Here is a 12,887-nt window from a genome sequence, read left to right as displayed (position 1 = left end):
AGTGCAGAGGGCTGAGCGAGGCCTGTGCGGGCATCGGGATTAGCAGTGTAGGGGTTCCCTTCCCTGGCAGAGTGGGGTGGTCTTCCTGGAGGAGGCAGAGGCTTTCTTAGAAGCCTCCTTACCCACAGTTCAGTCTGTTTACAGGGGGGAGGCAAAGGAGCTCATTGTCTAGCCTGGGCCACACAGCAAGATCCTGTTTCTAAATAGTCAATTGGTCAATCAGAGAGAGGGAGGGAGGGAGAGAAGACATCCTGGTTGAGGAGCTTACTGGGGGAAAGGGCAATGGTGTCTTTGCTCTTCAGGAGGGCTATCTGGGACCCAGTGGGAGCCTGCTGGACCAGCTTTCATATTCTTCCCAGAATCCTGTTCTTTCTCTAATCTGTTCCACTTGGCTATCTCAGACACCAGCTGATCTTCAGTGTTCCTACCTTGCTTAAAAAAAAAAAAAGAAAGAAAAGAAAAAAGAAGCAGGCTTGGTGACACACCTTTAATCCCAGCGCTTGGGAGGCAGAGGCAGAGTGAGTGCCAGGACAACCAGAGCTACATCGTGAAAATGTGTTCAAACAAAACCAAAGGCACATTATTGTCATTCATACGTATGTGCATGTGTGTCTGTGCGTGCCACTTCAGAGGCCGGAAGAGGATGTCAGATCCCCACAGTTAGAGTTACAGGCCGTAGCAAGCTTGCTGATGTGGTCGCTGGGAATGGAGCGAAACTCCAGTTCTCTGGAAGAGCAGCAAGCCCTGTTAATCCTGGAGCCACCAATCCAGCCCCTGACCTTGGGCTCAGTGGTTACGCGCACTTCTGAAGGAGCCTGGTTCAGTTCCCAACTGCCACACGGTGGCTCACAGCCATCCGTAACCCCAGCCTCAGCTGATCCACTGCCCTCTTGTGGCCACCATTGGCACTGCATCAATGTGACCCACACATGGAAATGCAGCAAAACGTACACATAAAATAGAAATGAATTCAAAGCTGGACAGTGATGGCACAGGCCTTTAATCCCAGCACTCAAGAGTCAGAGGCAGAGTTTGAGGCCATCCTGGTCTACAGAGCGAGTTCCAGGACAGCCAGAGTTGTCCAAAATCATCATCATCACCATCATCACAATAGATTCAGAAATTCATTTCAATTAGGAAGAAAGGGGGCAGTGTTACATAGATTGGTAATAGTGTCAAACACCTGCAGCCTCAGAACTTGGACATGGAGGCAAGAGGATCAGAAGTTCAAGGTCATTCTAGGCTACATGGTGACTTCAAGACCAGCCTAGGCAGCATGAGACCCAAGTTTAGAAAAGAAAAAAGGAGAGGGGAAGATGAAGGGAGGGAGGGAACCGAGGAGGGAGGACGTTGACTGTCTTCTTGCAAAAGCAAGAATCCCACGTGGCCTCTGTAGGGTGAGGAGAAGGCAGATGGATATGGAGCCAGATCCTGCAGAGATGGGTGACCCTTCCTGAGGACTGTGCCGGTGAAGACCCTGCAAGCTGTGGCCAGTGTGACCTGGCGCCCTCTGGTGGCGGTGTGAGGACCAGGCCGTAGAAAGATTCTAAGGATTTATTTTTATTATGTTTAATTACGCACACGCGTGGCTCTGTGGGCGTGGGTGTCGGCTTCCTGCCTGTCCGGTGTGCCTTGTACCCCTGGCGCTGCAGTTACAGGCAGCTGTGAGATGCCAGAGCGTTCTGGGGACTGAACTCGGGTCCTCTGCAAGAGGAGCGAGGGCTCTTCACCACGGAGCCAGCTCGCCAGCCGCAGCTCATCCTGTCTGTGCCCAGGCCACGGGGGCACTTTTGTTGTTGCCGTTGTTTTGAGACAGGGTTTCACTAGGCCAGGCTGACCTAGAACTCATTACATGCCGAAGAACGACCTTAATTTCCCTCCCTGCATCTTCCAAGAGCTGGGCTTACATTTGCGCACCTCCCTGTCTGTTTCTGACTGTATTATTTTAAAAAAAGAAAAGGTAAGTCACCTGGTGGTGCACACCTTTAATCCCGGCACTCAGGAAGGACTGAGGCAGGCGGGTCTCTGTGAATTTGAGGCTAGTCTGGGCTACATATGCTGTACTTCCATGTCATCTTGGGATATACGGTAAGACCCTGTCTAGTTCTGTTTTTGTTTGTTTTCTTTTTAGCTATTTTAATTATTTTATTTATATGTATGTGTGTGTGTGTGTGTGCTACATGTATGCACACACCTGTGGAGGCTAGAAGAGAGTGTTGGATCCCGAGGAGCTGGCATTACAGGAAGTTGTGAGCTGGCTGACATGGGTGCTGAGAACTGAACTCAGGAACTCCGGAAGAGAAGCAAGCGCTCTTAACTACTGTCATCTGCCCAGCCCTATTTGTGTGCTTGGGGCAGGGTGGGTTTCATTATGTAGCCCAAACTGGCCTGGAACCCATAGAGTGCTGTCTGCCTCTTGAGTGCTGGGATTAAAGACGTGTGCCACCATGCCCAGCTTCTGAGACCCTGCCTTTAAAAATAAACAGAAGATGCGGGGCTGGGGAGTTGGCTCGGCAGTTAGGAGCACTCGGCTGGCGTTCTTCCGGAGGACTTGGGTTTGGTTCCCAGCACCAAATGGCAGCTCATAACTGTCTGTAACTCCGGTCCTAAGAGATCCCGTGACCTCTCCTGCTCTCCTTGGGCATGCCCACAGTCCATACACATGTGGCAGGCAAAACACTCACACACTTAAAGTAGTTTTGAAAAAAAAATTAGAAAAAAAACAAAACAAAACCCACAGGTAGTGGTGGCGAATGCCTTTAATTCCAGCACTCTGGAGGCAGAGGCAGGTGGATCTGTGTGAGTTTGAGGGTAGCCCAGTCTACAGAGTGGATTCCAGGACAGCCACACACAGAGAAACCCTGTCTCAAAAAACCAAAATAAATAAACAACTGAAGAAATGGATAAAAGAAAAAGGGAGAGAACTGAATGTCTTTAATGATTTATGATTTATGTTGTATGATTTGTGTATGTATGTACTCACTGAGTGCACATACGTGTGTGTGGCTGTCTATGCAGTTTGTGTGTAGAGGTCAGAGGTCAGTGTCAAGTGTCCTTCTCACTCTCACTCGCTCTCCGCCGTATTTTTTGTTCTGATTTTTGGCGGTGCCGGGGATTGAACCCAGGACCAGTTGCATACTAAGCAAGCACTCTGCCACTGTACTATTCTGCAGCACTGCTCCCCCCACGGTGTTGTTCTGAGAGAGTGACTTTCACCGAATCTAGAGCCCCGGCTTTGCTTAGGCTGGTGCCAGCGAGCTCCAGGGCCCTCTGCCTGCCTTGTCTTCTTCGTGCTGAGATCGCAGGTGCCACAGCAAGCTCAGCCTTTGTGTCAGACCCTCACGCTTGTATGCAGTAAGCCCTTTACACACTGCGCCAGCTCCCTAGGCCCTGTGCCTATGATTTGGGGTTTCAGAAGTTAATACTGCTTGAAGGGTGTGCTTTACAACCCATCACATTCAAAGATTAAGCAAAGATTTAAAATTAAGGTTTTTTTGTCTTTAAAGCCATTTATTTTATCTTAAAGAATTTCCTGGGGCTGGAGAGATGGTTCAGAGGTTAAGGGCACTGACTGTTCTTCCAAAGGTCCTGAGTTCAATTCCCAGCAACCACATAGTGGCTCACAACCATCTATAATAAGATCTGGTGCCCTCTTCTGCCCTGCAGGCACACATGCAGATAGAACACTGTATACATAATAAATAATTCCTTAAAAAAAAATTTGTCAGATGAAGGGGAGGAGGACCTCCCCTATAAGTGGACTTGGAGAGGGGCAAAGAGGAGATGAGAAAGGGAGGATGGGTTTGGAAGGGAATGAGGGAGGGGGCTACAGCTGGGATACAAAGTAAATAAACTATAATTAATATAAAAAATTAAATATATATATATATATAAAGAAGGAAAAAAATCCTGCTGGGTGACAATGGCACGCGTCTTTAGATCCAGCACTTGGGAGGTGGACACGGGGCCCAGAACAAGCTATTAGGCTAACCGAACCCCACTCCAATGTCCAAGGAAGACATGCAGTGTCAACCTTTAGCCTCCACACACCCCACACACATGCCCTCTACTTTGTTAGCTACATTCCTGGCCCCTCCCTGGTGGTTCAGCTGATACTGCTTTTTAAATTGTAGATGTGGGGCTGTGGGGCGGGGGGCAGCTGGCTATGATTTGTCCCGTGCTTTAGCAGAAGTGTGATTTTTTTCCAGCTGCGGATCATTTCTGCAATTGTATGATATTGGCTTCTGGGGACTCTTCAGAGTGTATATAAATGTGAGGGATATAAATGAGAGGGATATAGATGAGAGGCGGGGTGGGTTGTTGGTTGCTGTTGGCCTTGGTTTGTTAAGTACTCAGGGCAAAAAGAAGAAACAACAAGAATAGATTAGATATCTTGTCATCGAAAATCAAACTTTCCTAAGGAGCTCAACACCCACAATCAGCAGGAAGTAGCCTGACTTTACCCAGGGATCTCTGTCCTTTCCTTTCTACCTTTTCTTCTCTCTCATATCTAGTGTTAGGAAGTTGAAAGGAAAGAAGAGGGATGGAGAAGGGTGGAAGATGAAGAACCTACAAAGTAGCAAAGGCCAGTTGCAGGGAGTCTTTTTTAAAAAGGGTTTTGCTTTCTATGGATTGAGTATTTTGCCTGCATGTATGTATATGCACAACACGCATGATGCTCACGGAAGCCAGAGAAGTTGTCAGCCAATATGTGGGTGCTGGGAACCAAACCTGGGTCCTCTGCAAGAATGGCCAGTGGGCTCTTAACCCTGAGCATCTTCTTTTTATTTATTTATTTTTAAGATTTATTTATTTATTATTTGTACAGTATTTATTTCTACTTGCATGTGAGCCAGCAGGCCAGAAGAGGGCGCCAGATCTCATTACAGATGATTGTGAGCCATCCTGTGGTTTCTGGGAACTGAACTCAGGACCTTTAGGAAGAACAGCCAGTGCTCCTAATCTCAGCCATTTCTCCAGCCTGTATTTTCTTTTTATATTGCTGTTTTATTTCATTTATTCCTTCATTTCAGAGCTCAAGGATGATTTATTACAACTTAAAAGTAGAACAACAGGCCAGGCAAACTGGAAATCCAAGCAGCTACCGATAGAGGAAAGAGAGAAAGCCACTGCTCTCTGTTAGCTGCCACACAGACAGACAGCTGGCAAGATGTGTGTGTGTGTGTGTGTGTGTGTGTGTGTGTGTGTTTGTGTGTGTGTTAGAGAAAGAGTGAGGAAGCCCAAAATGCCTGGGCTGTGTCTAATATCCAAAAGAAAGAGACAGAAGGAACAAACAGATTTCTGCTAGCTCTCCTCTGGCCTTCATACTCAGGCCCACACATATACACAGAATAAATAAATTTCAATTAATTTTTTTTTTTTTTTTTGAGACAGAGCTCTACCTAGCCCTGGCTGTGCTAAAGCTCACCATATAGACCAGGCTGTCTTCAGACTCATGGAGGTCCACCTGTCTGCCTCCCGAGTGCCAGGACTAAAGGCCTGTGCCACCACACCTGGTCCCAAAAATGCAATAACATTTTTAATAAGATGATTAGAGTATGGACAAAGACAGTGAAGACAGACATTAGATAATTCTGTTAGTTTATTTAGCTCTCTCTCTCTCTTGTGTGTGTGTGTGTGTGTGTGTGTGTGTGAGAGAGAGAGAGAGAGAGAGAGAGAGAGAGAGAGAGAGAAAGAGCATGTGCACACATGCCTGGTTGGGTGAGTTCGTGAGAGAGAGAGAGCGTGTGCACACATGTGCCTGTCTGGGTGAGTTCATGAGAGAGAGAGAGAGAGAGAGAGAGAGAGAGAGAGCGTGTACACACACGTGCTTGGCTGGGTGGGTTCATGTGCTCTCAGAGGCCAGAAGAGGGCGTCAGATTTCTTGGAACTGAAGTTGCTGGGGGTTGTGAGCTGCACGTGGGGGCTGTGAGCTGAACCTAGGTCCTCTGCAAGAGTAGCCAGAACTCCAGCACTCCAGCACAGAGCCATCGCTTTAGCCTGAAAGTAATTTGTCTACAAGCCGGGAAGCTCCAAAGGTGGCCAGTGACCCCCAGAAGTGACACCCGAGTGGGTCAGTGCTCAGTGTCACCATCCCTGCAGCTGCTTTGAGGTCAGATTTCTGGCCTCCAGGAGCATAGGACAGGGCATGTCTGCCGTGGAAGCTGCTGGGGTTAGAGCACTCTGTAAGGGCAAACGGGCACAGCTGTGCTGTACACAAGGCAGACTTTCCCAGAAAGAAAGAAAGAATTGGTTTCCCTCTATGTTGTGGCTGATTCTTGGAGGATAAGCAGGAGTGAGAAGGTTAAACCAGCATGTGCAAAGGCTGAGGACCCTGTGAGCAGCTCAGTGGTCCCTGTCACTCGGGCAATGGATGAAAGGGTCAGAGGGGCCTACAGGACCAAGTACCCCGGATGGGTCAAGCTAAGGTTTGGGATTTTGTTCACTTGAGCTATGAAATGCTCACACTTGACTCAGCTCTGTGTTCATTGTTCTCCAAGACTGGCTCATTATTCCTTTTCAGGCTGAGCTCACGGGTCCAGGGGCTGCGGACAGAGGATGGGACGCTGGGCTCAGCCTGTTGATGCCCAGTGCGGACAGAGGAGGCTCCTGGCTATCGCCACTGCGTTCGTTCTCCCCAGAGCACACACCAGACTCTGGCTCTAGTTCTTTCCAGGAATCCAAGTGCATGAACACAGCATCCTTTTAGGGAAATATAACTTTCTTACTGCCTTGGGCCTGTGAATCCCCAGTTGCTAGCTCACTTCTGTGAGGTCAAGGAGGGAAAGAATGGTCAAATCCCATTCTTCAGTGGGGGAACTGGAGCCCACCTTCTGCAGGCTGGGATCCTGGGGGGAAGGAAACTGACATTTTCTCATTCGGCCGGTAGCTGACCATTGTTAGGGGTGACCAGGGAGTCAGTTAAACACGGCAGATAAACATCTCTCCTGAGCCATCCTCAGTGTAGGTGCAGGAATGCCGTCCTCCTGGGGTGGGAGGGTGGACATGCCATGCTGTCCATAGAGTGTGGAGGACGAGAAACTAGATAGCAAATACATCATTTCTGCGTGAATGAATATCTCCTGCTATGGAACCTGCCCAGCTCCAGAAGGAGAAACTGGGGCTCAGGAATCCTAAACCCTTAAATCATTTGTTCACTTTTTTCTTTTTTGTTTGTTTGTTTTTGAGATGGTCTCTCTATGTAGAACTGTCTGTCCTGGAACTCTCTTAGTAGACTAGGCTGGCCTTGAACTGGCACAGATTTCTTGACTGCTGGCATTAAAGGCAGCACCTGGCTTTTTTGTTTTGAAGGCAACTGCTCATGTAGCCCAGACTAGCCTTAAACTCCTATGTAGCAAGGATAACCTTGAACTCATAATCCTTCAGTCTCCTCTTTCCAAATGCTTGTGACACCACCCCCAATTTATGGGGTACTGGGGATCCGACCGAGAGCTTCATACATGGTAGGGAGGTTCTCTAGCAACTGAGCTACAGTCCAAGCGCCATTCCAGGATTTTCTATGGTCCTTTCTGCTGGGGGTCGGCGGGAAGTCGCAAAAAGAGGGCTGCACGGTTTTTGGGGTGCTCTGTGGGGTCCGGCTGCCAGGCTATGATGAGAGAGCTGGGCCTGAAGCACATGCTGGGGCTCCCAACTTCACTTTTTCCGAACTAAGGCCCAGGGACCTTGAATCAGGGCTGGAGGACCCACCTCAACTGCCTGTCTCCCGAGAAGGGTAGGGCGCACGCGTTCGTGCCTCAATTTCGTTGCTCAGCCCCGCCCAGCCACAGGGTAACTGAAGTTCAGTCTCAGCCAATTCTCTGCGTCGAGCCACTGCCCCGAGGGCTGAACCATTATAGTACGGAGGAAGGTCAGCGAAAAGCTGTCCGGTTACTGGTCCCAGGGACGCCCGTCTATGGAGACCAGCCCGGGATATCAAGAGAACAGCTCAGAACTCTGCGTGGGGGTTCGCGGCTGTGCCCCCATCTCCCGCCGCGCCCCAGAACCACGGTCCCCGCGTCACCATGCTCCCCCCTAGCGGACTTGGTTTGCTCCTCCTTCTGAGGTCGTCGGGCTGTGCGCACGGCCCCTAGCGCAGACCCTGAGTTGCTTGTGGTTCGCGTCCTTGCCCTGTGCGGGGATGCGGTCACGGGCAATGGCGCTGGCCGTTCGAGTCGTGTATTGGTAAGTCCCGGTGACTACCGTCCCTCCCCCTTCCCGGGCTCCTGGCTCTTTGTGCCAGGGACTCCCCCCATCCCCATCCTTTGTGCCAGTGTACCCCCCCTTTCTTTGCCCCTCAGCTTTTCTACCAGGGGCTGGTGGCTGAGAACGGTGACTGCACGCCAGACCCCTCAGAGGGAGGGATTTCCAAGTGGGCGGGATGGAGATAGCGGCCTCGAGCCGGGTTCCCCGCATCCTGCGTCTGAGGCGGCTCACCGGGGCCTCTTTGAGCACTGACCCAGCGCTGAGGGGAGGGGTGGGGTGGCGTCAGGTTTCTCTGGGGACCTTCACCTGCTGACAGGCAGTTTCGCCTCTCCCTGGCTGGCGCTGGTTGGGGAAGGCTGGAGGCGGTCCTGCCGGCTTTGGGTAGTCAGGGATGCTGTGCTCGCTGTTGGGAGGTCTGGGGATGTCTTGTGTCTGGCCCTCACATCGTGTACAGGAAAAAGAGCGAATTGAGCCACGGAGTGGTGGCTCGCACCCTTAACCCCAGCAGCTGGATCTCTTGAGCTTCAGGCCAGCCTGGTCTGCTTGTGACAGGCAGCTAGGGCTACGTAGTGAGACCCTGTCCCCCCCAAAAAGAAGTAGGGTGGGTGTAGACTGTAGGAGTGAAGGTGCGGCTCATTGGTAGACTGTTTGCCTGAAATGGGCTAGGCTCTGGGTTCGGTTCCCAGCTATACCCCTCCCCCCCAAACAAACAAACAAAACCAAACAAGCCAACAAAACGAAACTCTTACTGGCCTCTGAGCAGTGGGTTCCAGTGCTGTTAACCCCAGTCCTTTTTGAGCCTCAGTTTTCCCTTCTGGAGTGTGACCTGTCGCTGACTGTGCTTCTGCTAGAGGCACCGTAGAAAGGCCGGCCATTTTCTCTCGATGGCTTGGTCTTCAGCTGCAGGTGGTACTCAGCTGGCGTGCAGTAAGTGACTAAGTGCTTACTGAATGGATTCTATCTCCATCTTACAAGCGAGGAAGCCGAGGCTGGGAATGAGGGCCAGCTTGAGGTCCGAATACAGGTGACCCTATAACTTGAATGCCTTTGCGCTGATCCGGACAGCTGTGTGTGGTCCTCTTCCCCCGTGAGGACCCTTTTCAGTTCCTGGGTTTCCGGATGTCTTTCAAAAGTCTGGTTTGATAAGTTGAGGCTCCCACGAGGCCACTGCACCAGATTCCAGGCCTGAAATAGCCTGCAGTAGGGGAAGGGGTGCTGGGAGCTTGTTTCATAACGGGGGCTGGGTGGGTAAGATTCCCAGAGTGAGGAGCGACAGCCAGGGGCAGCGTGGGCAGGAGTCTACTGAGGCAGCCTTTGTTCTAATCCCCGTCCCCTCTGTCTTCCTCCCTGCTGTCATCTCTGTCTCACTGTGATCTCTTGTGCCGTTCCTCCTCCCCTACCTCTCCTCCTCTCTTGCCCCCTTGTTTGGTGTGGCTTTCTTTGTATCTCTGCACTGTTGCACGTCTCTCTGCGTGCCATGCGTGTCTTCCCCTCTTTTGAGGGTCTTTGTTGCCTCCCCTGCACTCTGGATCTTTGTCTTCGTCTCCCTGCTCTTGCCTGCCTCTCTTGGACACCTGTGCTGCCCTGATGGACCTCGACCCTGGATTCACCCACCAGTGGAGCCTGAGGCTATAAGCCCAAGGTGAGTGGAATTTCAGTAGTGTCTTGAAGTGTGTTAGGGGGTGGGAGAGTTTGCCAGACCTGGCCGTAACCCCGTCCCCGCCCTGTGCCCTGTTTTCAGTATCTCCAGCTCAAGGAGAAGCTAGAACATGAGTTCCCCGGATGCCTGGACATCGTGAGTCTCCCATAAGTTCGGAATCACACGGCCCCTTGTCTGTCCCTTGGGGCTGGGAGGCAGTGGGGATGGGATATAGGCTTATGCTCCTCACTCCCCGGGATGTGGCAGAGAAAGTATTCTGGAAAGGTCATCTTAGCCCCTGTAATGTCTTCTCTCCTCAGTATGGCGAGGGGACTCCCCAGGTCACCGGGTTCTTTGAAGTGACAGTAGCCGGGAAGTTGGTTCACTCCAAGAAGGTAAACCCACATCCTGCCTCGGGGGTCTAGTGTGGGTTGGTGGGGGCGGGGAGTTTCATTCAACTCTCCTCTGTCCTCCTCTTCAGAGAGGTGATGGCTATGTGGATACAGAAAGCAAGTTCCGGAAGCTGGTGACTGCCATCAAAGCTGCCCTGGCTCAGTGCCAGTGAGCCCTGGAGGTAGAGGTACGGGACTGCTGAGGGGTGGGGCCACCTTGGGGTGTTGCGTCCTTCCTCTGTGTATGGACTCTCAGCATGGGGCTTACCTTGCCGTAAGTGGCCCTCTTGATTCTGGAGTGGAAGCTGCTAAAGGAAATGAGGCCTGTGGTTGAGGGTGCGGCTCAGTTGGTGAGGGCTTGCCCACCATGCAGGGAGCTCAGCAAAAGCTGCAGCACTATACTGGGTAAAGTGACTAACCCCCTCATCCCAGCGATAGGGGAGGCAGGAACGAGCACTTCCGAGGCTGAGGCAGAAGGATTGCCTTGAGTTAGAAGCCAACCTGGGCCTCCTGGGACCATTCATGGCTGAACAAAACAAAACAGTGAGGCTGGAGAGGTCTCAGCAATTGAGAGCACTTGCTGCTCTCAGAAGACAGGAGTTCAGTTCCCAGTACGGACAAGGTGGTTCATAATTATCTGTGACTCCAGTTGCAGAGGACCTGACAGCGTCTCTGGCCTCTGAGGGCACTGCACACACATGGGGCATAGATGCACGTGCAGACAAACACTTCATACACATCAGAAACCAAAGCAAAACATAAAAGAATCCACTAGCTGGGTGCGGTGGCTCACGCCTGTAATCCCAGCATTCAGGGAGGCAGAGGCAGGCGGATGTTCTGGGAGTTCAAGGCCAGCTTGGTCTACAAGCTAGCCCCATGGACTAGGTGTTATCAACATACTTTGCGTCAGGAATCTACTTACAGTTTCAGCTCAGCCACACATTGTGAAAGCTCAAGTAGGAGGATTGCTGGGATTGCAGGCGTGTGCCACCCACACCTGGCTTTGCTTCCCTTTTACGGTCTCCCTCTGCCTAACCGACTGTTTCTAATCTCTCCACAGTCCTGAGACATCCTGGCCTGCTTCTCTTGGAGGCCGCTTCATGACAGGAAGGACTGAAATGTCTCAAAGACCTGTGGTCTTTCCTTGATGTTCCTGCGGCCACCAAGTCAGGCCAGAGATTGCCTCTGTGTGTGTGTGCCTCCCCAGAATCCTCCCTGTCACGTGCTCTGTCCTGTCCTCTTCCTCACCCCTCCCCGAATCCCTCCACCTTCTGCCTTCTTGCCCTGGTTTCCCATCTCCAGCTCAGACTACAAGAAGATATGCAGCCATGTTGCCAGCGCTTTTCGGTTAAATAAAAGTTGGCTGAGGCAACGTAAGGGAGATGCTGCTTATTCTGGCTCTCGGTTTCAGGCCCGTCCATCCCGGCAGGGAGGTCAAGGTAGCAAGAGCTCGAAGAAGCTGTTCACATTGTATCTGCAGCCAGGAGGCAGAGAGATGGGGCTGGTGAAGTGGCTCAGCAGGCCGAGACCGATAGCCGAGTTCTAGCCTTGGAAGGAGAGGACCGACTGCTGCAGCTTGTCCTCTTGAGTTCTGTTGCCTGCTTTGGCAGATACTCTGTGGGGTACACAGTGCACATGCATTCTCTCTCACCCACAGGCTAAGTAAAAATGATGGCTGAGGGAAGAACACGTGCTACTGATGAGCTCGTGAGTCCCCTGACTGCAGTTCCACTCCTGCTCAGCTGGAGAGCCACCTCTCAGTGGTTGAGAGCACTGGCTGCTCTTCCAGAAGACTGGGGTTCAGTTCTCAGACCCCATATGGTAGCCCACAATCACCCGTAACTCCAGGTCCAGAGGGTCTGATGCCCTCTTCTGGCCTTCCCAGCATGCACTTGATGTTTTGCATGCAGGCAAAACACCATATACATAAGAACAGTTTTTGAAAGAGTCATTCCTGTAAGAGCCAGAGGGGTCAAGGACACCCCCAAACACACAAATTCACAGAATAAACTAACCAGGCCTCAAGGCCTCACAGAGACTGAACCAGCAAGTGGGAGCCAGCATGGGTCTGACCTAGGCCTTCTGCATGTATTATGGTTGTGTAGCTTGGCCTTCTTGTGGGACTCTTAACCACAGAAGCGGGGGCTGACTCCTTTGCCTGCTTTGGGGCCCTTTTCCTCTTGCTGGGTTGCCTTGTCTAGCCTTAATAAGAGGGGAAAGGCCTAGAGTTTTTGCCATGTGATAAGCCAGGTTGGTATCCCTGGGAGGCCTGCCCTTTTCTAAAGGGAAGCAGGAGTGGATCTGGGGGAGAGGGGCTGGAGGAAGGGCGGTGAGGGGAAGCAGCTGTCGGGATGTAGTATGTAAGAGAAGAATTTTTAAAAAGATGGCAATCCCCCACAGGCATAGCTAGCTTACCATTTCCCAGGAGATTCTTGATTTTTGTCAGACAATTGGCAGGCCTTGAACTTGCTCTGTTGTCAAGAACAACCTTGAATTCTCATCCTGCCTCCACGTGAATGCTCAGACTTCAGGTGTCTGTCCCTGTGACCCCCGCTGGGCTTGTCATTAATGTTGATGGTTGCACAGTACTTCATCACAGATACCTGATGGGTATTTGGGGGTGCATTTTGTCACCCATTCACCTATTGTGATTT

At 51.4% G+C, this 12,887-nt stretch overlaps 1 protein-coding gene across 1 annotated transcript; it reads left to right on the top strand.

The window, feature by feature from the left end:
* Positions 1 to 8,036: 8,036 nt before the first annotated feature.
* On the top strand, positions 8,037 to 11,610 carry Selenow (selenoprotein W). Its single transcript, XM_060367821.1, has 6 exons — positions 8,037 to 8,181; positions 9,820 to 9,844; positions 9,944 to 9,997; positions 10,162 to 10,236; positions 10,323 to 10,421; positions 11,294 to 11,610. The coding sequence occupies exons 1-5, from the start codon at positions 8,138 to 8,140 to the stop codon at positions 10,404 to 10,406; spliced, it is 282 nt and encodes a 93-aa protein (XP_060223804.1). The 5' UTR covers positions 8,037 to 8,137; the 3' UTR covers positions 10,407 to 10,421; positions 11,294 to 11,610.
* The last annotated feature ends 1,277 nt before the right edge of the window (positions 11,611 to 12,887 follow it).

This window comes from Meriones unguiculatus, chromosome 1 (genome assembly GCF_030254825.1).
Source record: "Meriones unguiculatus strain TT.TT164.6M chromosome 1, Bangor_MerUng_6.1, whole genome shotgun sequence".
Taxonomy (NCBI): Eukaryota; Metazoa; Chordata; class Mammalia; order Rodentia; family Muridae; genus Meriones; species Meriones unguiculatus.
The sequence above is the reverse complement of the archived record's forward strand: the minus strand, read 5'-3'. Positions and strand labels throughout refer to the sequence as shown.